Source organism: Myxocyprinus asiaticus, chromosome 37 (assembly GCF_019703515.2).
Source record: "Myxocyprinus asiaticus isolate MX2 ecotype Aquarium Trade chromosome 37, UBuf_Myxa_2, whole genome shotgun sequence".
NCBI classification, from domain to species: Eukaryota; Metazoa; Chordata; class Actinopteri; order Cypriniformes; family Catostomidae; genus Myxocyprinus; species Myxocyprinus asiaticus.
The window spans coordinates 17626479-17653381 of NC_059380.1; the positions used below are offsets into that span (position 1 = coordinate 17626479).

At 37.3% G+C, this 26903-nt stretch overlaps 1 protein-coding gene and 1 long non-coding RNA gene across 14 annotated transcripts in view; one reads left to right on the forward strand and one right to left on the reverse strand.

Annotated features, from left to right (window-relative positions):
* Positions 1-17568, reverse strand: part of LOC127428135 (microtubule-associated serine/threonine-protein kinase 3-like) — a 55407-nt gene extending 37839 nt beyond the window's left edge. For 4 of the 13 annotated variants that reach the window (XM_051676241.1, XM_051676240.1, XM_051676239.1 and 1 more), the window contains exons 1-8: positions 12229-12897; positions 10452-10534; positions 8183-8258; positions 7967-7987; positions 6479-6557; positions 5307-5464; positions 2566-2641; positions 2250-2459 (exon numbers count right to left, since the gene is read on the reverse strand). In XM_051676241.1, the coding sequence (XP_051532201.1) occupies positions 2250-2459; positions 2566-2641; positions 5307-5464; positions 6479-6557; positions 7967-7987; positions 8183-8258; positions 10452-10534; positions 12229-12455 (930 nt within the window). In that variant the 5' untranslated portion in view covers positions 12456-12897. Of the gene's footprint in view, positions 1-2249; positions 2460-2565; positions 2642-5306; positions 5465-6478; positions 6558-7966; positions 7988-8182; positions 8259-10451; positions 10535-11228; positions 11468-12228; positions 12898-17280 lie in introns of those variants that run through there. The other 9 variants (XM_051676245.1, XM_051676244.1, XM_051676243.1 and 6 more) reach the window with 6 other exon arrangements.
* Positions 11505-12309, forward strand: LOC127428156 (uncharacterized). The gene is made up of 3 exons (XR_007895036.1): positions 11505-11629; positions 11904-11965; positions 12169-12309. It is a non-coding gene; the product is annotated as an uncharacterized LOC127428156 (long non-coding RNA).
* Positions 17569-26903: the final 9335 nt, after the last annotated feature.

A 26903-nucleotide genomic window follows, 5' to 3' on the forward strand; every position in this document is an offset into this window, starting at 1 on the left:
AGTGATGAAAATCTCTCTTTTCATCAGGTTCTTTTGAATTTCTGATGCATTGTGATATTAATTTGAACTAGGGATGCACCGATCCGCTCCGATATTGAAGTTTTTAGACGGATCGGGCATCGGTCCGATGAGCCCGATCCAAATCTGATACTGTTAGTCATGTTCATTACTGTCAAGCTCAAAAAATGACATAAAAGAACCGTAAAAACACAATTAAAGTAGTTCATATGACTCGTGCATTTTACTCAAAGCCACTTGAAGATGTGCAATAGCTCTGTGAATCACAAAAGGCTGTGTTTTATAAGTAAATATATAAAATGCACGCGCAGCTCCAGCGTGTCAGTGAATGGTGCTGCTCTGTTTACACACGCTTGTTGCTATTTTTAGCCTTCACGCATTGCGCAACATTTGAGCGCTACTCACGAACAACATCTCAGATGTAGATGCTCAAAAATTCAGTTCGCTTATAATATGCATTTAGAATGGCACCGGAGGAGCTTTTTACCAGAATTTGAATAATAAGCGAATTAAAACTTGCCTACAAACAGACACATACAGGACTTCCTGGAGAGTTCAGAATGTCAAAATAAAAGCGTGAGGGTTTAAAAGTTAAAGGTGCACGATTGAGATATTACTATATATTACTATAATATATTATTATCATCATTTGTTTACAAATTATAATAATATTTAAGTTGAATGGGTTCCAAAAAATAACTGTGTGAAATTGAGCCGATATCTTACAACTAAATTGAACAAAAAAGAGATCTGAATCCTTTAAAGTCCAGATACAAAACGGCTTCTTTTCTACTGATAACTTATACTGGAATTACTGTTAATTTTGCTGCTACATTATCCAGTATACTAGTTAACAATAAAGTTTCTTAATAAGCTATACATTTATATTGATATAATGTGTAGATAGAGGTTTGTTTCTTTACATATTAAAGAGTACAACCAATTAGTTCCACACAATAAATGTAAAGATATTATAAACTGATTATGCAAAAAACAACACTGGTATCGGATCGGGATCGGCCAATACGGAGATTTCAGATATCGGAATCGGATGAGAAAAAGTGCTATCGGTGCATCCCTAATTTGAACGATACTGATTCTTAAATCTCAAGAACAACCTTTTACTCACCGCATAACCCTCTACTACAATGCAAGGAAATCACTCGCATTTGCAACCAAATGTTGCGCTATGTGGCTAAAATGTACTGTATATATTTGCCAACTGGCTGGTATATGTTTACATTTCACCGACCAGTGATTGTGTAGTATGGTGGTGGAGTATTCAGCAGCGAGATCCTTTCACAGCATGTTGAGAGTAAAAGTTGTTCCATGTAATGTGTGTCCAAAGATGAGATCCATGCAACCTATTTGTCACTGAATAATGTCTCTTTTAATACTCTGTTCTTTACAGTCAGTTGTTGATAAAAAAAATAAAAATAAACATTTATTTCTAATCATGCTTGGCACAAATGAGATAAAGCCGTTCGAGTCTCTCTAGTTACCGTGCTCATTTATAGACGCTCTTTACAAAAATGCCAGTTTTGTTAAAGAGACAGTACCACTTTTAGCACGTGTTTAACAAATCAATGTAAATACTTGTAAATAGTACAAATTATGCAATTAAACAATAAATATGAAACAAAAAAATAACATATGAAATATAGTATGTTATTAATTGAATACATCAGAGATGCCCAAACCAGGGCACGCAGCCCCCCCCCCAAAAAAAAACAACAATAACAACAAAAAACCAAAACAAATTATATATAAATGCCATTGACACAGCTCTTCATTGAATTAGTTAAGCAGATTGCAGGGTAATAATTTTTTATATTATGAAATCATAAAGGAGGAGAACCAGGGAAACTTTTGTTTTAAAAACATTTAGTTGATATAATGGAACGTTTAATAGTGGCCCATGGACCTCAATTTTTTCATTTATAAAAAGCCAAAATGCTACCAAAATGATGAAAAATTTATAAAATATTATTAGTAAAATTAATATTTTTGTAATGTACCTGGTAAGAAGGTCCCTGTGTAATTAACAGCATTAGCTGGAAAAGAATGTCTTTCATATGTAAGCAAAAGGGACATTATAACTGAAATACACCCAAATTAATTGATATCAAATCGAATCGAGAGCTTGTGAATTGGAATCGAATCAGGAATCTGCATCGATACCCAGCCCTATTGAAAACATCACTAAACCAAGCGTAAGATTCACAGCTCACCTCATACAGCAATTTTTCCAGTTTATCCTGCAGCTCAATGAAGTACAGGGATGTTATCAGGCCATTCTGGGATTTATCCAGACAGTCTCTGGCCAGCTCCATTAGCTGGTGCTGGATAAACCCCAGGACTCCATCACCCAATGGGAGAGTGCTGTCAGGAGAACACTGCCTGATGATATCCAGCAAATGCTCCTCCATCTGAGCAGTGGCCTATATGGCAGAGAAGTTCACATTACAGGAACAATTTACACTTGCAGAGGAAAAACTGGCTACAATTTGGAGATATTATCCGTCCAGTGAGATTGGTACCACATACCTTTGGAAAGCGCTCCTTATAGACATGGTTCATCATTATAATTTCATTATCAAATGAGCCACCTGTTCGTCCAGGGCTAAAACAAGGAGAATGAAAGAGAATAAAAGATCAAAATCATGTACGTTTAAGGCCAAATACTGTAAACATACACAATACATTACTCTTTATTGACAAAGATTAATATTTTCTACAGAACTGTTTTTGCTTTGACCCCTACTCTGGCAGATTCAGTGAATAATTTGTTCGAATTATTCAAACCAATAAATCAGTTTGTGAGTATTTTTTTTACAAATTAATTAAAGAACCATCTTATAAGAGTCACTTGTTTGTGACTTGCATGTCAGTGGTCACAACTGAGTTCATGCAAGTGCTTATATTTCAATATCATCAATGAGGAAAACAACTCTAATTAAAGCTGCAAGCAGCGATGAACGGGCCCTCGCACCCTGGTGTACGTTGGGGCTGCTGTTCCAGGGGAACTGCATTCAATTTTTGTAGCATTTTTTATGTTATAATGTACTTCATTCTTCAGGTCATGTATTTGTATGTAATTCTGAGAGGACAGGAGAGAGTTATGGAGGTAAAGGCTTTTTATTTCACAATAGATCTGATTTAATCTCTAGGAGGAGTTCGTTAACTTCCAAGAGGACTTCCTTTTGGGTTTAGGATATGGCTCTAAGATACTTTTTTGTACGTGTTGACATGTTACATATGCCTACCAATTTTCTTACGTGTAGGTGAAACGTGGCGTGAGGGCCATTTCATTGAAATTTTGTAGGTGGCGCAATCGAGCCATTTTGAACACTTAATTCTAAAACCTGTATCAGATGTAAATTTTCACCACTTCTGAGGTGTGTGCAAAGTTTCATGATCTTTCGAGCATGTATAGGTCTCAAAAATATGTTTCGTTTCTCATCGAACTTTGTCAGGCCACCACGGACATGCCCTTCAACGAAAACTCAAAAGCTTCGCAATTTAACATCACCAAGGCCATTGGATTAGACTGACCGAAAATTATATTGATCTGATAAAATCTCTGAGAGACGTTTGTTAAAGTACAAGACCTGGAATTAGATGTTGTCAGTAGGTGGCGCTATGACTATACCTGAATATTGGCACGTAGATGTATTCAGGCCAGGACTATTATCAAACATGTGAAGTTTGGGGCAGATTAGACATTGATATGAGTTATAACAACTTCCTGTTTCATGGCGAAACATCAAACATTGTCAGACCGCCACGGCCGGGACAGTGAAAATTCAAAAGCTTCACAATTTAGCATTGCCAAGGCCTTTACATTAGACTGACCGAATATGATGTCAATCCGATGAAATCTCTAGGAGGAGTTCGTTAAAGTACGAGGCCTGGAAATGGCAAAAACTGAGCAAAAATTGAAGAGAAAATAAAAATGGCTGACATCCTGTTGAGTTTAGGGCAGGGGTCCAAGAGACTTTTTTTGTAGGTATTGGCATGTTACACATGTGTACCGATTTTCGTACGTGTAGGTGAAACATAGCGTAAAGGAAACCCATATCAGATGTAAATTTTCGCCACTTCTGATGCGTGTGCAAAGTTTCATGAGTTTGTGTATGTTTAGGCCCTCAAAAATGCGATTCATTTGAAAACAAAAAACAAAAAATTATAATAAATGTCTAGAAGAACAATAGGGTCCTCGCACCATCGGTGCTCGGGCCCTAATAACCAAGTGTGCAGTGTTTTCTTTGTGTGAGGCTTGTTTGAAGCGTGAAGTGTGTGTGTAGGGTTGTGTGTGCTTCACACTGTGGGTGGACATCTAAAGCAGAGATGTGGTCTAAAGGTGAGCCACTGCACTGCAAGCTGAGCAAAAGCAACTGTAGCTAAGCTCAGGAGGGATGTCACTTATAAAAATAAATAAATAAATAAATAAATAAAAAACCCTAATCAGACAGATTTAGTTTCTATTTCTCCTTGTACTGTACCTCGCAAGTGGCTGAATGCAAATTTCAACCCCCAGTGTTCAATTACAACACAGCAAATTCAGTCTCCAGTTTACTGACTCAGCCTAGAGAGAGGTTCTTCACAAGACAAAAACACTTCAGTTTTGAAGGGGGAAGCCTGGATATTTTGTTTATTAGTCATGAGTCCACTCATCAGACAGCAAGTGGCAACAAACTGCACTGAACATTACTTAGTAACAATTTTGGCTTTACACATTACAGTCACTGTAGTTTTTTTTATTTTTTATTATTATTTCTGTTTTATTTTAGGCCATTTGCCTCTTATTAAACAATGGGGAGAAAAGGGAGGGACAGGATCGATAAATTATGTGAGCTGGGCTTGTGTCACCCACATAAGCACCACAGGTCAATGTGTTGTAGCGTGTGCTACCCGCAAGGCCATAGCTCTTAAACAGTCACTGCATTTTAATAAACCTCCAAGTAAACTACTTAAAGATGAAGCATGTATATTCTGTGCCACAAGCATCATTAAACAGAAAAAAAAAGTCTGTCTCACCCTAAGCTCACGCCTTTGGCTGATGCAATGCAATGCTGCCAAGTATTATCCTTTTGGGAAAATCAATCTGCGAATGGCTTACTTAAAGCTGATTGAATATTAAACTGGGATAGTTTTTTTATCAAAAAATTACACACTTCACTTTAAAACTCCACTCAAGGAGTGATAAACCCAAAATAACCATATTAAATGTGAACAATGACATCCTATATCGCAAATAATGTGTGTGTTTGTATATACTTGTTTACCTAAGGCTACGTGACCGGGGCCGTATAAACGGTGAGGGCCGTCCATCTTCATCAGTCATACTCTCCGAACTTCGAAAGTGTTTGAACAGGAAATGAAGTTCGTCCTGTGTGGGTTGGTATGGAAGCTGGTGGAGTCGTTCTTGAGATGAGGATGATGACTGCAAAGTAACAAACCTCATTGCTCCATCACATAGCCACATTGGTACATTCCAAAATCAACAAGGCTTAAACATACAGTGGGGTTCAAGAGTCAACTGGTGAAAATGGATAATTGTATTTTATTTTATGTTCAATATTTTTTAATTTGCATTTTTAAAATTTGATTGATACGTCGTTTTCATAAATATTTTCAACCTAACAATTTGATTAAAAGATGAATGAAAAAAAAAAACACTTCTCAGCTTTCATAGTATTTGGTAAGTTTGTGCAAAACCTGATGACCTATGTTTTCCCAGCATGATTTCAGAATTTTCCAAAGAGCATCTTGTGTGCTCCAATTGGGCCGCATTCATGAAACAGGGGCAGAACAAATTGTGTAAATCGTTCGTAAAGCCGTTCTGAATCAAATTCTCTGATTCATGAAACTTCTCGTTTTTCATATTCTCAATATGTCAGTTGGTGCAAGCAAAATTTACACCTGCTCCCGACCATGTGTAAATCATGCGCAAGACATCCGATCGTTTTGTGTTCTTTCAGACAAACTGCCATGACTACATGCGAGAAGAGAAATGAAATAAGTAATGAAAAAATAACTTCTAATTAAATTAGTGAAATTAAACTTGAAAAATAACAAAATAAGAAAAGAAAAAAATAGTGTATTGTTTTCTTTTTAAACCATATACTTAATGTTTCTTTTATGCTTGTATTTGTTTCTTCATAGTATAGTTCATTCCATCTTACATCTTACATCGTTTCATCAGCAGAAGTGCTTGGCATGGGGTGAAAAGTTTGTGGAAAAAACACTTGACTTTGACAATTTCTTCATTTGATATTAGCTCTATAATATAGATTTTATAATTCAGTATAGGCATTGTTAAATCAGTTGATAATGCATGGTTAGTGCCATTGCTGTTAAACCTATAAATAAACAAATATGCGTACACATTACAACAGAAAAATATCCCCTTCTACTGTAGTAACAGCAGATTACTTGAGTATTTAAAGTCACATACCGAGACAGTAGAGCTGGGAGGGTTGGTCCCATAACCTGATGATGGAAGGGAAGCCAAAGACCACCGTCTCCCTTCCGCTCTGAGAAAAGAAAAAGCATTTCAGCAACTAGAATTACCCGCCAAACACTCAACACTGTATGCGGCCACTGAGCCAGACCACAACAAATTATTTTCGTATCAAATAATTTTTCTGCACCATGCCAATAATCCCATATTGACAGCATTCCCTAGATGCCTTTGGACCGTTTTTGAGTGCGGTCTGACAAATTCCTTTAGGGCACATTTTATAAGCTGTAGATAAAGCATATGAATGGCAAATAAAAATCAGGTACTGTCTAAATCAGGGCTCAACAATAAGGATGGTCATTGTGAAACTGTTTCTTGCCCAATTGGCCAGAGCTGCATTTGTCACCAAATCTTATATTCATTGATCTTGTACATACGTTCTGTTGCGAATTCTACTGACTAAACCCAAGTTAATGTCATCTAGCTGGCTAACATACATGAGGTTGTGTAGAAATTGCGAGAATGACTTGATAATAGTCATTAGTAACAATAGGTTGAAAATTATGAACCAATCAGTATATTTTGAATTGTATGCCATCTTTTTCCAGCAAAAATGTGTTTATGATTTAACAGAATTAATATATTTCCAACTATTATTGCAAATAAAATAAAATAGTGTAATTGTTTTAATAAAGAAAACATTATTTAATGTGTATATATATATATATATATATATATACACACACACACACACACACACACAGTACTGTGCAAAAGTTTTAGGCACTTGTGAAAAATGTTGCATAGTTAGGATGTCTTCAAAAATAATGACATAAATAGTTTTCATTTATCAGTTAATGTCATACAAAGTCCAGTAAACATAAAAAAGCTAAATCAATATTCAGTGTGACCACCTTTGCATTTAAAACAGCACCAATTCTCCTAGGTACTCCTGGACACAGTTTTTCTTGGTTGTTGGCAGATAGGATGTTCCAAGTTTCTTGGGGAATTCGCCACAGTTCTTCTATCTATTTAGGCTCTCTCATTTGCTTCTGTCTCTTTGTGTAATCTTAGACTGACACGATGTGCAGTGGGGGGATTTGTGGGGGCCATGACATCTGTTGCAGGGCTCCCTGTTCTTCTATTCTAATCTTTTCTATTTGCAAAAGTAATGTTTGGGAGTCTAACATTTATATTTCCTATTGACACACTAAAGCTGAAGACATAAATAACCATCTTAAGTCAAATGCTTTTGTGAAACATCTTATGTGCCTAAGACTTTTGCACAGTACTTTATATATATTTTTTGTGATGGGGCAGTGAAATCTGGGCAAGACTACTAAAAATCTGAACTACTAGCCCCAATCAGACCAGCTAAGAAAATCCTTACTGTTGACCCCTGAAAAGGGTATACAAAGTCACAAAAACTCAAAGGGTGATTGAGGTTTGGCCAAATAATAGTGTGAAAGAGAGATTGGCTACCTGTCAGCTCGAGCCAGGTGGCTGAGAAGAAATAAAGAAATGAAGAGAGAGAATAGATGATATGCTTAGTGAGGTCTATACAGAAGATCAACTGCAGAATAAATGAGTCAACTATAAGACCCTGAGTCAATAGTCACATAAATGTTGATGAAAATCAAGAATGTTGGCCTGTCATGTTTATGAACTAGAAACATATGATAAAAAAGATTTGTCTACCTGCGGGCAAAAGGGAAGTTGAGTGAGCAAACAGCAGTGGACACATTTCGTGGGCTGTCCAGAGGGCTGCTGGCAGCTGGAAGGGGAACAAGAGGAAATTTCAACACAGCACAGTGTTATGCAAGCTTCAGGATTTAAAAGAAATCACTAACTGACCTCAGATATTTCAGGACATTCAGTATATCTTGATTTGGAACAAACAAAGTTCAACAAAAAACTAATAAAACTAACAATTCAAAACAATTACAACAATTCTAGGTCAAATGTCCTGTCTATGCCATTTAAAGCTGGTGAGTGTGATTTTCTCAAAGTTTCGAAATACTGTCTCCTTTAGTTGAAATGTGTTTCCAATGCAAAATACTTTGTTACCCAGCTTAATATGCAAAAATAAATTTCTGTAAAAGTGTAAACACTGTGGTTCTGTCACAGCTCTCGCTTTTAAAATATAGCTCTGTTTGCTTGAGCATCCCGATCAGCCTGATGCAGCAACATTGGCTCATTTTAGGGCGGGATTGTCTGTTAGACTGGCCAACAGTAGATGGCGGGGGAGTGTTAGGGAAACTTGTTTGAAAATTAAGCGAGTAGATTTCAACTGGTTCAACCCTTTCCATGTAGAGCAAAACAGCTTTTATCAGGTTAGTGATATCTCATGTGAGTGGTCATGATTTATAAATATATATATTTATTTATTAAAATTAATTTGAGGGGAGTAAAACTTTTTTAATGAGGAAAAAGTGCACCTTTAAACGGGTCATGACATGCCTTTAATTATTTTAATATGTTCCTTGAGGTTCATTTATAATATTAGTAACTGTTTTGGCACAAAAAAATAAAAAAATAAAAAAAGTCATATTTGTAAAACATGATCATTTTCCACACTCATTCTGTCCCTCTGTCAGACACACTCTGTTTTGGTGCTGTTTTTCCTTTAAGACTTGACCGTAAATGGCCACTGTTATGATTGGCTCTCAGCTCTTGACTGACCTGCTCTCTCCTTGCCATCTCACTGCTCACCGTTACTGTGCAAGCAGTGGAAGTTATAAAGTAATGTATGCGTTGATGTGTTGTTGTGAATGCAGTCAGATGCAAATGTCTACCACAATATGACATCAGAATGTGGAGGAAGTAGAGAACGAGTCGTTTTAGCAGCTTAGTTTGGGAAACCACAGAAAAACTGAGAAAAGTTTAGAAATTACACACAGCAACTTTAAAGGGATAGTTCACTCAAAAATGAAAATTCTCTCATTATTTACTTACCCTCATGATATCCCAGGTGTTTATGACTTTCTTTCTTCACCAGAACACATCTGAAGAAAAATATCTCAGCTCAGTAGGTCCTTAAAATGCAAGTAAATGGAGATTTCTCTTTTGAAGCTCCAAAAATCACAGACAGTCAGCATAAACATAATCCATATGACACCATCTGTTAAATTAATGTCTTCTAAAGTGACACGATCGCTTGTGGTGCGAAAAAGATAAATACTTAAGTACTTATTTAAACTCTAAATCATGCTTCTGGTCAGAAGCGGTACGCCTGTGATGTAATCGCATTGGCATTTGAAACATGCGAGAACTGACACACGTGAGTCACAGCTGGATAAGCAGCGCTGTTTCAAGTGAGCAGGAGGAACGCTGTACAGAAGCTTTGTTGGTTTTTGTTAAGATCTGTTTTTATCTGTTTCTTTACTCACAATAGTGTGTTTGTGTGCTCATCCTAGATGTCTTAACCGAGAGGAGAATGTGAGATTACGTCCGTATCATGGCAACGCGAATACATCACACGAGAGACCGCGTGATCGCCACCCTCTCGTGAAGCTTACCGGGAGCAATGATTTAGAGTTAAAAAGTACTTCAATATTGATCTTTTTCACACTAAAAGTGATCGTATCGCTTTAGAAGACATTAATTTAACCGCTTAAGTCATATCGATGACGTTTATGCTTTCTATCTGTTCTTTTTGGAGCTTCAAAATAGAAATCTCCATTCACTTGCATTTTAAGGACCTACTGAGCTAAGATATATTTCTAATTTTATTCAAATGTGTTCTGCTGCAGAAAGAAAGTCATACACACTTGGGATATCATGAGGGTGAGTAAATAATGAGAGGATTTTAATTTTTTGGTGAACTATCCCTTTAACAAACAGTAAACAGGAAAGGGGGAAGGGGTGGAAAGGCTTGTGTTACTCCGGCTACACACAACCTCAACAGTCATGGCTCAGCTCAGTGTCAGCTGTCCTACTACAGGTGTCATGTGACAGGGAGTTTTACCTGTGTGGGCAGAGAGTGGTGAGAGAGGCCGGGTGGGCGACGGCGTTCCAACACCAAGGCTCTTCCTATTACTGCTCCGACAGCTGTAACACATACACAAACGAGGGGGATTCTTAAATACCTCTCATCATAATCCGGCCCAGCTCACATTGTTGAAGTCATTGTTATGAAATAAAGTGAAAAATCAACCGTGATCAAGTGACAAATGATCCACAAGATAAATGCAGCTCTGGTTCTCAAGAGGGTAGAATTATGTTGCTCTGCTGGTTTAAGAATAAAACAATGAGAAATCTTGCTATGTCTGCATGCAGTGTTGTGTTGGCAACACTACAGACAGCATTGGGAACCAAAAGCTCTGGACATCAACCCAACTGTCAGTTTCATTACCCAAGACTTCCTAGTGACAGACACTCAAGGGGTGCATGTCACATCTCCCTTGTCCATCCAACACCTCTTGCAGAGTCATGCATGACACATGAATCTCGCTACACTGTGCAGCCAAAGATTTATATCAGTGTATACAGATATCCGTCTCTACCACCATCGAAAATCTAAACACCATGTCACAATTCGCATAGCCAAGCATTATTGTATTTAGTCACTTTTTTTGTTTGTTGTTCAAATCGATTCGACTAAACAGATACATTTGATTGAACTCGATAAGGGGCCGTTCACACCGTACGCGTTCGTGCGCCCTTCTGCGCTCTTCTACAAAGTTATTACAGCAATACGTTTTGTTAGTAATGTGTGCATCTAATCTATTATGTTGCAAGTTACCTTTTGGACCGCTTAAGCATCGCACCCGTCACAAAATTAGCTTTGCTGCTGCCAGTTAAACCGCTCCAGTAACTTGGATCAGACATAATCGTATACGGTTAGAGTACCAACTACCAATGCAACACCGAGTGACAAAACCCCTTCCGAATCATGCGTCCGCCTCTTGGCTGGACGAAAGCATACGGGAGACCGAGAAAACACCTTCTGGTTCGCAGTGCTTCATCTCCGTTCTGCCGGCTGGTGCTTCGTGTGGCACGCTGCTGCTCGCCGTCCTCGCCGTGCAACTTGCTGAAAGTTTAGACGTTCACATTCTGTTCCAAGCACCATCCGACATCCTCCTGAGCTGGCAGAAAGTTATATATTTGCTCCAGGACATTTCGAAATTGGACCTGCATAGTGTAGTAAGTTCATGTTTGTTTGTGTGTGTGTGTGTGTGTGTGTGTGTTTGGGTGTGTATTGTGGTTGTTTCTCTGGCGTTGATTGATTGCCCGGGTGATAAGATTGGAATGAACCATTTCTTTGAGAACAGGGGGACACGAGACTAAGCTGTGACTGCAAAATCTGTTTGTAATGGTCTAGCATATTTGGAAACGGCAGGTCAAATAAATACGTAATTTACTTTATAATTACTAAATCTACTCGGTCAAAATATATAATTTTGTTTTACTATCTAAGGCATGGCGATCCTCTCAGAGATGGTATGACCTAACGCAAGCGTTTCCCCAGTGACGTCAGGGGTAAATCAACGTTTTTTTTTTTAATTAAAAAAAGTAAATAAACATGAATTTGCAATATGGGCAAAACTAAAATAATCTGCTTCTGGTGTCCATGTGAAACATAAGCATGAAATGAGCTTTACATATAAATGTTTGAGGAATAAATGGGCAGTGTATTTCCCCATTTAATGAAAATGTAAATGAGATGTGTTTGTCATGTTCAGGACAGTCCTGTTTCTCTGCAGGACTAGAGCAGGTTTTGGCATGTAAATGGGGATTCTTACCTCCAGGGATGAAGGGATTGTAAAGGACTGCATGGGCTGCCTGGACTGCATGGACTCAGGATGATGGGACTCTGGCTGGGGGACAAACTGAAAAGCAAGACATGTTTACATGCATTAGCGCTCTGACTAAGTGCATGTGGTCTGAATGTCTGTCTGTTGGTGTTTCTCCATGCTTTCTGTCTGTATTGCAAATCAAAGTGTTTTAGGAAGCAACCCAGTGGCATCATGGTGCTGCAACAAATAACAGTGAAATGACTGAAAGGAAAAATGAATAAATGAATGAAGCAGGTTGTACGATGAAGGTTGTGGCATGTTCTCACTGAAATTAGCTGCCCTGAGAAATCACACCTGTTTCGGCTACAGCCCTAGTCTCTGTAAATCGTAAAGAAGAGTCGTGACTCGTGGCCAACTCATTTGAGCAAATCAGAAACTTGGAGGTACTTCTCCACCTGTCAATCAATCTTACATGTCTTTGGAGGGTGGGGTTTTGAAAAGAGGGCATGTAGTATTCTATTGACAGCCCTAGTTTTTTAACTTTAAGAATTAATAATAAAAAAAGAATAATTTGCATATAGGTTTGTAATAAAAAATATATTTGAATTTAGCTGAACCTATAGCTTGCTCACTGGGGGTTGAGTGAAAACAAGATGGTAAGGGAAAAAACACTATAAACTTAATAAAAAATTATTATTTTTGTAGTTTATATATATATATATATATATATATATATATATATATATATACATACTATATTGCCAAAAGTATTCGCTCACCTGCCTTTAGACGCATATGAACTTAAGTGACATCCCATTCTTAATCCATAGGGTTTAATATGACGTCAGCCCACCCTTTGCAGCTACAACAGCTTCAACTCTTCTGGGAAGCCTTTCCACAAGGTTTAGGAGTGTGTTTATGGGAATTTTTGACCATTCTTCCAGAAGCGCATTTGTGAGGTCAGACACTGATGTTGGACGAGAAGGCCTGGCTCACAGTCTTTGCTCTAATTCATCCCAAAGGTGCTCTATCGGGTTGAGGTCAGGACTCTGTGCAGGCCAGTCAAGTTCTTCCACACCAAACTTGCTCATCCATGTCTTTATGGACCTTGCTTTGTGCACTGGTGCGCAGTCATGTTGGAACAAGAAGGGGCCATCCCCAAACTGTTCCCACAATGTTGGGAGCATGGAATTGTCCAAAATCTCTTGGTATGCTGAAGCATTCAGAGTTCCTTTCACTGGAACTAAGGGGCCAAGCCCAGCTCCTGAAAAACAACCCCACACCATAATCCCCCCTCCACCAAACTTCACAGTTGGCAAAATGCAGTCAGACAAGTACCGTTCTCCTGGCAACCGCCAAACCCAGACTCGTCCATCAGATTGCTAGATGGAGAAGTGTGATTCGACACTACAGAGAACGCGTCTCCACTGCTCTAGAGTCCAGTGGCGGCGTGCTTTACACCACTGCATCCGACGCTTTGCATTGCACTTGGTGATGTATGGCTTGGATGCAGCTGCTCGGCCATGGAAACCCATTCCATGAAGCTCTCTACGCACTGTTCTTGAGCTAATCTGAAGGCCACATGAACTTTGGAGGTCTGTAGCGATTGACTCTGCAGAAAGTTGGCGACCTCTGCGCACTATGCGCCTCAGCATCCGCTGACCCCGCTCTGTCATTTTACATGGCCTACCACTTCGTGGCTGAGTTGCTGTGATTCCCAATCGCTTCCACTTTGTTATAATACCACTGACAGTTGACTGTGGAATATTTAGTAGTGAGGAAATTTCATGACTGGACTTGTTGCACAGGTGGCATCCTATCACAATACCACACTGGAATTCACTGAGCTCCTGAGAGCGGCCCATTCTTTCACAAATGTTTGTAGAAGCAGTCTGCATGCCTAGGTGCTTCATTTTATACACCTGTGGCCATGGAAGTGATTGGAACACCTGAATTCAATTATTTGGATGGGTGAGCGAATACTTTTGGCAATATAGTGTATATATCAAAAATTATTTATAAAAAATACTTTTTTATAATTTAGGAATGGGGGTTCCCAGCAAGGGGAACATCATGTTTGGGCATCCGAAAAGTTTGCATCGAAAATAAAAAATAAAAACCTGGCTAACAGCATATTTAAAAGGATATTTCAACATCATCATAATTTACTCACCCTCATGTTGTTACAAATCCTTATGGCTTTATTTGTTCTAAAGAAGTGCTTCACAGAAGAAACAAAGTCATAAGGGTTTAGAACAACATGAAGATGAGTAAATTATGACAGAATTTTCATTTTTTGGAGTACCTATCCCTTTAAATACGCTGTTATGACAATGTAATTGCATAGCTAACAAAATTAGATGCATGTATGGAGAATAATAACATGCATCATGATTCATATAATTAGAGACATGACAGTTTATGTCTTTATGCATTATTAGAAAGGTTAGCCTATAGCTGTATACAACCATCTCAACCATGAAAGCTCAAATTTCACTGTTTTCATCAACAGATTTCTGTTTTTTGTCCTGCAGGCATCTGGTGTTTTCAGTCTACCAGTATCAGTTCATTAAATTCCTTTAATGTGTGACCTTCAAAGTTATCTACTGTTTACTGCCATCATAACTTTCAGTTCCACCACACTTGATGCAGTCGTGGCATCAAAATAAAAGGCCATTCTAATGTTTGCTTCATGGTATTCAATGTTGTCATCAGTTAAGTAGCCTAATACGTACTCAAACTAACCAGACAGGAATTTATTTGTAAAGTACAAACTCACTGATGAGGGATTAGGATCAAACCGGAACCAGAATTAATGGAGCAAATCAAAACGGAAGTTTACAGGGTTTAATGCAGTTGAAGGCATGTTGTTAGAGGAAGGCAGTTTGGACAGGTATTGATTATTGCGACCTTGATTAGGTTGATGTGCTGTTTGAGTACTGGTAGTGCTGGACTACTCTGTCCTAAAATACCCTTTAGTGCTGTAGCGAGTACAAATCAAACTTTGATAAACTTTAATGCAAGACAGATTTGTCTTTTGGTGACCTGAAATCTAACTGGAATATTAAATATGCATGACTGTACAAATAAGGCTGCCACCGTCTGGCAGTTTGGATATTCTCACAGCACATTGCAATGGTAGCAATGAGTGCTGTGAAAGTGTGAAGATGTTGTCATGGTGAGGAGAGAGAACTGGAGACGTCCCATTAATCTGATGTTATGGCATTTTCAACCGTTCTCACTACATTCGCTTTCAGAGTATGTGTGTAAGCAGTATTTGCTAAAACGCACCAATGGATTATAAACAGCTGCATATCTTGTTATAGATCGGTGCTGCAGAGTATTTGGAATCCAAGGTAAAATAAATGAATAAATATATAAATCAGCAGTAATCCACAATCATTTTTGGAGAAGCTTTGCTGATGGAAGGCTCTGGATGTTCGCTCCTACACATTAAGATTGAAAATGTAGTGGGCTGTGGGGTCGGCTATGTTCACTCAAAGCTCAGAGTGGGAGGCAGGGTTGAAAAGCTGCAGTGATCATCTTTGAAGGCAGGCAGAAGGAAGTGTCAGAAAAGCAGGAAAACATTGCGAGAACGACACGAGATGCGATAAGGAAAGTGTCAGAACACTCAGACTCTTGTTCTCTATCAAAGGCTCGAATTTCATAGTAGGAACCTGAAAGGGTGAATCGAGATTCACTTAAAGGAACAGTTCACCCAAAACTTTCTTATCATTTACTCACCCTCATGCCATCCTAGATGTGTATGACTTTCTTTCTTCTGCTGAACACAAATGACAATTTTAAGAAAAATGCATTTTAGCTCTGTTGGTCCATACAATGCAAGTGAATGGTGGCCAGAACTTTGAAGTTCAAAAAACACATAAATACTCCATAAAAGTAATCCACAAGACTCCAGTGGTTTAATCCATGTCTTCTGAAGAGATGTGATAGGTGTGGTTGAGAAATAGATCAATATTTAAGTCCTTTTTTACTATAAATGTCCACTTTCACTTCCAGAAACGTATTTTATTTTTGGCGATTTGCATTCTTTGTGCATATCGCCACCTACAGGGCAGGGAGGAGAATTTATAGTAAAAAAGACCTTAAATATTTATCTCTTTCTCACCCACACCTATTATATAGCTTCTGAAGACATGGATTGAAACACTGGTGCATGGACTACCTTTATGCTGCTTTTAAGTACTTTAAATTCACTCAGTATAGAGCATATTTACAAACCTCATGATATAAACACGCACATACACACACAAAAACAATCTGGCCTGCCTGCCAATAAAGTGTAATTTGGTGTCTTTATCTATGCACAAGAATGCTCATTTGCCTGAGATCATGATCACAATAAAGCTACAGCAGGGATGAAATGGGATGTGGAAATAATCCAATAAAATGACAGACAGCAAAGCACTATAGTAAAGACCACCATCCCAACAATATTGTGTAAACATACTGCTGAAACTACCAAAGACAAACATAGGTTGATGGCAATCGCACAGGACATCACGCAATTGGCGTTTATGTTACATTCTAATTGTAAGTTTTAGAACCAAGTTAATGGTTTCAAAATATTCATTTTTATAATTATAATCTTCAAACACACAAAGGTTATGTATGAGCATGAAACGAATGCAAAGGGTGTTTCTCGTCACAAAAAATATTTTTGAAGTATTTTAATTTAATATTAAATTTAATAAAATGTAATCTTTAATCTAACAAATGTATTATGAGATGCAGAACCCCAATGCGCTCCATTCACTGGTAGCCTACAGTTGTTTTCCTGTTTACAACACTTCTCTGCGAATGTGCTCTCCGAATACTTCAATTTACCTCGTTACTTGTTGACAACTGTTTTATTTACATTAACACCAATTCTGAAAACACACAGGAAACGATGTCAAATGAATATAACTGTTAAACAGAAAGTCGCCTGCTGTCGCTTTCGGCTCATTTCTCAACAACTCATGGGTTTCCCCCATAGCGAGTAAATAATTCATTACATTAATATTTCACTACAGAAAAAAATATATATGCGCTTACTCCAAAGTGAGGGAGGGGATTTTCAGCTTGTCTCTCCTCTTCATCTCTAGGAAGCCCCGGGTTGTGAAGCACGATCAGGAGAAAATAAAAAGCTTGTTTCAGATCTCAAGCGAGACAACATAAAGTGCTGCCAAAAATTGCCCGGTGTTGTTTACACATCGCCGTTTAACATCTGCCCAAGGACAGCGTGATATTTTCAGCTGTAGGCTACTAGTACAGATACTTCCGTTAAAATACGACACGCATTTTTTTTTCTAAAGTGATGCCATGTTTCTCGCTAAACTGACTCTGGTCGGCAGCACGAGAGAGTGAACGTTGATTGAAATTGAATGGTGCGGTCACCTCTCCCATGTGACTGCTCAGGGGAGGTGTGCGAACAATGTGCATCAACACACTGCCATTTGATCACAAGTGGAAAAACAAACAACACTAAAAGAACCACTGAAACCAGCACTTGGGCCTGCCGTATCAATTTATGACATCTTATCTTAAAGCCTTAGCATGCAATTATTGGTCAGGTGAGCTGGTTGCATCTCTTGGCTGCATTACAAATTGCAGTAATGCATTTGGTCCGTTAGAATTATTGCTCCTTGTTTACAAAGAATGACATTATATCAATGCATGTGTTAATTCAACACGTGCACATCCTTATAAAGCACGTTAAAACGTTTAAATAAAAAGTTCTGATAAAAACATGAAATAAGGTGGCGTTTCAAAATACTCTGACTGACTCATGTATACCATACTTTGTCTTTTTTACCCCCTGCCTTTTCTCTTTATGTTGAGGACTTCAACACTGCTACTGTAAATAAGAGAGAGGGAGAGAGAGAGAAAGAGCTGAGGTCTCTCAGTTACCATGGTGATGAGGACCTACCTTATTCTCTACCTCTCTTTTTTGCTGATTATAAATTGCATGTGGACTCTGCAAACACACAGCATTAATATGTCACAACGACTTTAGTTTTTGGATTATGAAATACAACATTTTTAGTGGTGAAGAGTTAAAGAGGCAGTGAAAAGTACTCAAACAGTTCAATCTGTTAAAATGTAGCATGGCTGAAGGTTTTCATGCATGCATGACCATGCACAGGCACTCTAACACACATTTCTAATATTAATAGAATGATAAACTGGGTTAGGTTTAGACTCTCATCACAAGTAGTTGTAATAAATCCAAATCTGTAAAGTTCTGAAAAATGTATTCCTTTTCTTTTTCTTTTCTTTTTTCTCATTACTAGAGAAAACCCACATTGTATCCAGAATATGCTGTTAGTACGTTTTATAACATTAGGCTACTAATCATGCGTCCTCATCATTAGCATACTGCTGTAAAGGGATGGAGAAATGCTGCCCAGCAGACCATTTTGCATTGCTGGATGAAAAGGGACTGTAAAACAAAAATAATAGTACTAAAATCTAGCTAATAACACTTCAGCTATATTATAACTAGTTACTTCATTGCAATTTAGTCCCACAACTGTCAATATACAGTTGTGCTCAAACGTTTGCATACCCTTGGAGAATTGGTAATATATGTACCATTTTTAAAGAAAACATGAGTGAGCAGGCAAAACACATTTCTTTTATTTCTTATGGGATTCATATTCAACTGTAGGTTATAACAGAATGACACAATCATAAAACAAAACATGGCAACAAAGAAAAAAATGAAATGACCCCTGTTCAAAAGTCTGCATACCCTTAGTTCTTAATACTGTGTATTGCCCCCTTTAGCATCAATGACAGCATGCAGTCTTTTGTAATAGTTGTCTATGAGGCCCCAAATTCTTGCAGGTGGTATAGCTGCCCATTCGTCTTGGCAAAATGCCTCCAGGTCATGCAAAGTCTTTGGTCATCTTGCATGAATCGCATGTTTGAGATCTCCCCAGAGTGGCTCGATGATATTAAGGTCAGGAGACTGTGATGGCTACTCCAGAACCTTCACCTTTTTCTGCTGTAACCACTGGAGGGTCAACTTGGCCTTGTGCTTAGGATCATTGTCGTGCTGGAAAGTCCAAGAGCGTCCCATGCGCAGCTTTCGTGCAGAAGAATGCAAATTGTCTGCAAGTATTTTCTGATAACATGCTGCATTCATCTTGCCATCAATTTTCACAAGATTCCCCGTGCCTTTAGAGCTCACACACCCCCAAAACATCAGTGAGCCACCATCATGCTTCACAGTGGGGATGGTATTCTTTTCACTATAGGCCTTGTTGACCCCTCTCCAAACATAGCACTTATGGTTGTGACCATAAAGCTCTATTTTGGTCTCGTCACTCCAATTTAGTGTGCCAGAAGCTATGAGGCGTGTCAAGGTGTTGTCAGGCATATTGTAACCGGGCTTTTTTGTGGCATTGGCGCAGTAAAGGCTTCTTTCTGGCAACTCGACCATGCAGCTCATTTTTGTTCAAGTGTCGTCTTATTGTGCTCCTTGAAACAACCACACTGTCTTTTTCCAGAGCAGCCTGTATTTCTCCTGAGGTTACCTGTGGGTTTTTCTTTGTATCCCGAACAATTCTTCTGGCAGTTGTGGCTGAAATCTTTCTTAGTCTACCTGACCTTGGCTTGGAATCAAGAGATCCCCTAATTTTCCACTTCTTAATAAGTGATTGAACAGTACTGACTGGCATTTTCAAGGCTTTGGATATATTTTTTATATCCTTTTCCATCTTTATAAAGTTCCATTACCTTGTTACGCAGGTCTTTTGACAGTTCTTTTCTGCTCCCCATGGCTCAGTATCTATCCTGCTCAATGCATCCACGTGAGAGATAACAAACTCATTGACTATTTATACACAGACACTAATTGCAATTTAAAAAGCCACAGGTGTGGGAAATTAAACTTTAATTGCCATTTAAACCTGTGTGTGTCACCTTGTGTGTCTGTAACAAGGCCAAACATTCAAGGGTATGTAAACTTTTAATCAGGGCCATTTGGGTGATTTCAGTTATCATTATGATTTAAAAAGGAGCCAAACAACTATGTGATAATAAATGCCTTCATATGATCACAATCCTTTAATAAAAGATATTATTTTTTTGCACGATCAGTCATTTTTCAAAATCAATGCCAAAATTTCACAATTTGCCAGAAAGAAGCCTTTACTGCGCCAATGCCACAAAAAAGCCCGGTTACAATATGCCCAACAACACCTTGACACGCCTCACAGCTTCTGGCACACTGTAATTTTGAGTGACGAGACCAAAATAGAGCTTTATGGTCACAACCATAAGCGCTATGTTTGGAGAGGGGTCAACAAGTCCTATAGTGAAAAGAATACCATCCCCACTGTGAAGCATGATGGTGGCTCACTGATGTTTTGGGGGTGTGTGAGCTCTAAAGGCATGGGGAATCTTGTGAAAAATGATGGCAAGATGAATGCAGCATGTTATCAGAAAATACTGGCAGACAATTTGCATTCTTCTGCACGAAAGTTGCACATGGGATGCTCTTGCACTTTCCAGCACAACAATGACCCTAAGCACAAGGCCAGATTGACCCTCCAGTGGTTACAGCAGAAAAAGGTGAAGGTTCTGAAGTGGCCATCACAGTCTCCTGACCTTAATATCATCAAGCCACTCTGGGGAGATCTCAAACGTGCGGTTCATGCAAGATGACCAAAGACTTTGCATGACCTGGAGGCATTTTGCCAAGACGAATGGGCAGCTATACCACCTGCAAGAATTTGGGGCCTCATAGACAACTATTACAAAAGACTGCACGCTGTCATTGATGCTAAAGGGGGCAATACACAGTATTAAGAACAAAGGGTGTGCAGACTTTTGAACAGGGGTCATTTCATTTTTCTTATGTTGAATATGAATCCCATAAGAAATAAAAGAAATGTGTTTTGCCTGCTCACTCATGTTTTCTTTAAAAATGGTACATATATTACCAATTCTCCAAGGGTATGCAAACTTTTGAGCACAACTGTGTATTAGATCAGAGGTGAATGTTGTCACAGAGTAGACCAGTTAGAAGAGGGAGGGGATTAACAGTTGATCAGGTAAAGATACCATTCAGTAAATGTAAAACTGAGGCAAACAAACACTACTGACAAGACCAGTGATCAAGTTCTTTTTATTTGTATATTGCCTTTCACAATACACATTTCAAAAGCAATTTTACAAAAAGTTATGCCTAATGTCTTAGAATGTATTTAAAGCCCCTGTAACATTCGGGCAAGGCAGGACAGGCTGAAGACAGGAACGGACGTTGAAGTGAGAACCCAAGTGCAGTTTTATTTTAGAAAGTGCAAAAACGTGAATCCAAAACAAACATAAATGACTTGACAACATTACATCAACAATACTTGAAAAAGGTCTAGAGAATATGAGGGCTATAAATACACAGACTAGGTAAACAAGACAACCAATAAAAATACAAAACTGATGACAAGACAATGAAACATGAACCAATAACAAGACTAAGGGGCCATTTACACGACAACATTTTCAACTAAAAACTGAAAACTTTTTATGCGTTTTGGCTGTTCATTTACACGACAACGGCGTTTTGGGGCCTGAAAACACAAACTTTTGAAAATGGGTTTTTCGCCATCTATTGTTTGTATTCACCGTTCTGTGGAAGAAAGCTTGTGTGCGCAGGCGCGTAGTGTTTCTTTAAAAAAGGCTGCATCTCATTTGGAAGGCTGCGTCCTCCGGAGGTCGCGTTTGTCGGCCGCATACGTCATCAAGGCTGTCTCGTTTCAGAAAAGCGAGTAGGACACTCCGAATGCAGCCTTAGAATGTGACCTTCTTTCACGGGAATTCAAAGGATGCATGAGGTGTATCCTTCATGGGCACTCACAACCCACAATTCTTTGCTTCAACGGAAATGTCTAAAAAAAAAATGATGCCAATTTGCCCGTAAATATGATGTTCAAACGCAAGTAATGTTAATTCCCAAGTTGAAGTACCTCAGTAAATGGGTGCAGAGTATATAATATGTATAATTATATTAATATATAATTAAAATAAAGTATTAGACTAAAAGTACAACTGTAAAATCTATTTTCTTTTCTCTTTACATCATTATAACTCTCCGAAAATTTACCTCATGGATTCCCTTCTAAAGGGACTTTGTTACCGTCTCACTGCAAGCGCTGGCGCTTGTTAAAGAGTGGCGTGCTGTCATAGCAACCATGTTACGTTCCGTTTCCGTTTGTCCTACAAAGGCCGTCTCGTTTAAACGAGGCTTATTTAAAGGACACTCAGTATACTGCAGTCTTCAAAGGACGCATCCTACCCAGCATGCAGCCTTCCAAATGAGACACAGCCAAAGTGACATCGCCAACTACTGGCCTGGCATGCATAATACAGCGTTTTTAGTCGTTTTCGCGGATCCTTGTGAACGGGGATCATTTTGACAATGTTGTTGCCTGTACGTGAATCTTTTCAGAAATGCAAAGGAAAAACATTTCCGTTTTTAGTACATCAATGACGTGTAAACGTACCCTAACCTAACAACAAGATAACAAGACAATAACCATATGAACCAATGACATAACAGAACTGATAACAAGATAACAAGACTCATGAACACAAACCAATGAGAACAAAACACATGGAAGAGAGGATCACATGAGGGAACAGATCACATGGCAATGAAACAGGAACAGGAAATAAACAATGAAACTTCAAAATAAGACATGAAAACATGAACAAAACACATAAACGTGACAACCTCCATGTACTTATGCCAAAATAATTTAGCTATGTAATGTGTAATACAAGTCATGTATTCAGTGGGGATATTAAAGTTGTCCATCGTTTTTTTTTTTTTTTTTTTGGCTTATGTGGATATAGGACATTTGAGAACAGCAGCCAGACAGGTATTTCAGATTTTCTGAATGGGAAGAATGTTTGATACGATACACTGTTTACAAATATTTAAGAGTATTCTTTGAATTTGAATTTATCTGCACATAATTATGCATTGTATAATCAGTGGTGGATAGAGTACTGATTTTTTTTTCACTTAAGTAAAACAACTGCTACTGAAGAAATAATTCACTTGAGTACAAGTAGAAGTACTAAGAAATATTATGACTTAAGTAAGAGTAAATAAGTAGTTTGCCAAAAAACTACTCAAGTAATTACATTAAAAGTTACTTTATGAAAATTATATTATATGTAGTATATACGCTTCCATTTTTAGAACACGGAGACATTTTTGTTTCTTGAAAGAAACTTATGTTAAATTAAATGGATTAAAAATACTGTCAAAATCATTAATTTCCAATTTTTATTATGGTTTCAAATAATTGTTTTAAGTGATATTTATTCAGTTTTTTTCTTTACCCATGATGGCAGACATATGCTGTCACCTATTCCTTACAAAAACATTCTAAAGTGCTAATTTGGTACTCAAGAAAATGTTCTTATTCTTATACAATTGAAAATGGTTGCGCTACCATGAGGAAATCACAATACAGTGTTTTTTTTTTTCCCCATCGTCTCAAAACTACAGAATGTGCATTGTGACCAAAACACATTCCTATTTCAGGTTTATTCTCATTCAAGTATGTCCAAGTATTTTAGCTATTAAGTTAATCTACTGTACAAAACTAATATAATGCAATAGGAAATTTATCCTCTATGATATTGCAGCAATTATCCAGATATGGAATGAGATTATTAAGCAATCTGTTATCAACTCCTACATGCCAAATGAATAAAATAAGGCAAAAATAAACATTTCACACAGTGTTTAGTGAGAGATATGATTGATTCAAACACTAAAAGAGGTTGTTCTGTATATGTTTTATTGTATTACAGTTTTAATAATAAAGTATAATTAACATAATGGTTATTTCACATATTGAAATATTATTATTAAGTAAATTGTAGCATTTGATTACATTATGTTTTGTGATTTCTCATACCTTCTTTATATAACATCCATCCCTTGCGCACTTTTGGCCTATAGCGGGTGAGGCTTTTCAGACAGATAAACAGCAGAACAGGGCAGGAAAGTACAGTACAGCACCGTGAGCAAGAGGTTACCTGCTAGGACAGTTTATTTTGAACAAGAGGGGCGAACGGTTACGGAGTGTAATGTGGGAGTACAATACCGAACTGATTCGGATTGATAGAAGCAGAGAGCGATGGTGCTAGGAACCGGATGGCGGGGAAAAAAATAATGTTCAGTGAAAAGTCAAAAGAAGATCACAATGTATGTAATTGTAACTATATCAGATATTATTAACAAAACATGGGAACTCGTTTTTTGCCCCCATATTTTGAATTTCGAGGATTCTTTGTTGATTTCGGTGGCATTTTTGCTCTGAGTCCCCATTAATTTCCAGTGGCTTTGTATCTTTCTAAGGTATGGCTATATAAAATGTTTGTTTTAGACATATAGTATCAAGTAAACAAGATATCCCCACATATATGTCAAACTACATTGTGTTAAAGTTAGACACAGTTAAAACATAGCCTGCCTTAAAAACAAGTGAAGTTTGATCAGTGGTTAAACCTGTTCAGATGGTTCCCTCATACCTGAATGAATGGCTCCTTTCCAGAATAAAATGAAATATGCAGAAAATCACAGTATTATAGTTCTTGTGTAGTGACAAGGCAGAAAGTCTTAGAGAAGCTAGAGAAGAGAGGACACTGACGGCAGTTTATACAAGCTGCTGTGCTCATGATGCTGTGCCCCGCGGGCTTCCGTGTGCCGCGCACAGGGTTGGGAGGGTTACTTTTGAAATGTATTCCACTACAGATTACAGAATACATGCTGTAAAATGTAATTTGTAATGTATTCTGTTAGATTACTCAAGGTCAGTAACGTATTCTAAATACTTTGGATTACTTCTTCAGCACTGGTAGATTTTTTCACTTGTTTTGACTATAAAAACTCTGCCAGTACAGTAAGACAAAATACACATGTTAAAAATACATTCTCTGAAAAACCTAAATATCTTATGCAGTGTTGTTTCTAAAACAAGATTAAGCAAATTCATCTTTTTTTAAGGACTTCTGGATATTTTTATAGAAACGCAATAAAAAAATTCTCATCAAGAATAAGATTTGTGCCCTAATATCAAAGGTATTACTAGAGGCAATAAAACTTATGATCTAACGTGAATTTTCTTGATAAAATATGATCGTGCCTGGTAACATGTGCTTGTAAAATGGCTAGAAATTGCATTTAAGCTTAGCGTAAAGCTGACAATTTACACAAGGTTTATTTCTATTTCTTCTGCTCCAAACTTACTTCAAACTTACTTCTCTGTCTGCTCGTATGAATGTAACACATCATAAGAAAGTGTTTCACTGCTGTTCAAATGCACTTTGGATCGCATCATTTATATGTCTAAATGTTTTCCATCTGAAAGGACTAAATATTAAATGAAACAAATGACAATAAAATGTAAAGTAATCTCTTCAGTAATCAAAATACTTTTTGAATGTAACTATTCGAATTACCAATTATTTAAACTGTAACTGTAGTGGAATACAGTTACTTATATTTTATATTTTAAATACGTAATCCAGTTACATGTATTCTGTTACTCCACAACACTGGCCGCGCACAGCACGTTTTAGTTTATAAACAGATTTAGTGCTTATAACTTTCTTCTTCCCAAAAATTCCAAAATATTATGTATATTTTTGTAATTGTGTTGAAAAATAATTGTAGCGAAGTTGAATAATTCATTTTTAATCAATTCAAGTAAAAGTAAAAATACTATTATTTATTTATAATTTAAAAAGTTGAAAAATGTACTCGAGTAGCTGTAATTCGTTACTTTCCACTGTTTATAATATATAGTAATGAAAACTTTTGAAGGAATCTTGGGCACTCTTAATATAGTACAAGGATGTGTTGTTGGCTGACAGGGAATTGGCCTATATGTTAATGCCTGTTTTTAATATAGCATAAGGATAAATTAAACTTACATAACACATTAGATGTAACAAAGTTATTTAAATTATTATTATAATCACAGGGAAGCATGCACCGGGATATATATACAGTATATATATATATATATATATATATATATATATATATATATATATATATATATATATATATATATAGTATTTTTTTATTTGAGAGACAGGCATAATACGTATTTTGACCACGAGATGGCAGCAATATGGCTATAAATCAGGGGCGTTCTACTATCATCTTGTTGCATTTTATGGTATATTTATTACAAATTGAAAAAAACTAATTCGAATCATTTTTAAATATTAAAATCAAGTGTGATCTATGTAATTAAATTTGAGTCATTTAGGAATTAATTTCAGGCAATGTTTTCTAGATGTGTGCAAAACATAAAAAAATAAGGGGGATACATGAAGAAAATACAACAGCTCTATAGCAACTTGTGAGATTGTTTTTATTTTACTTTTTTAGTTTTAAAACATTCTAAATTTATTTTAAATAACTACTAATATGTTTAAAGCAAAAAGCCAGGTTCCGAAATCAGTCAAAGGCATATTGTGCTCCATTGCATTTGTGATGTACTCTGTAAAAATTAGTAACCATTTTTAGGGGCATTTATACCTTAGACTTAAAATTTATTTAGTTTGTATTACCTAATATTCAGGTTGATTCAGACCAAAATTTTAGATGTTACCAAATGAAGCAGATTTTTTTTAAGTTA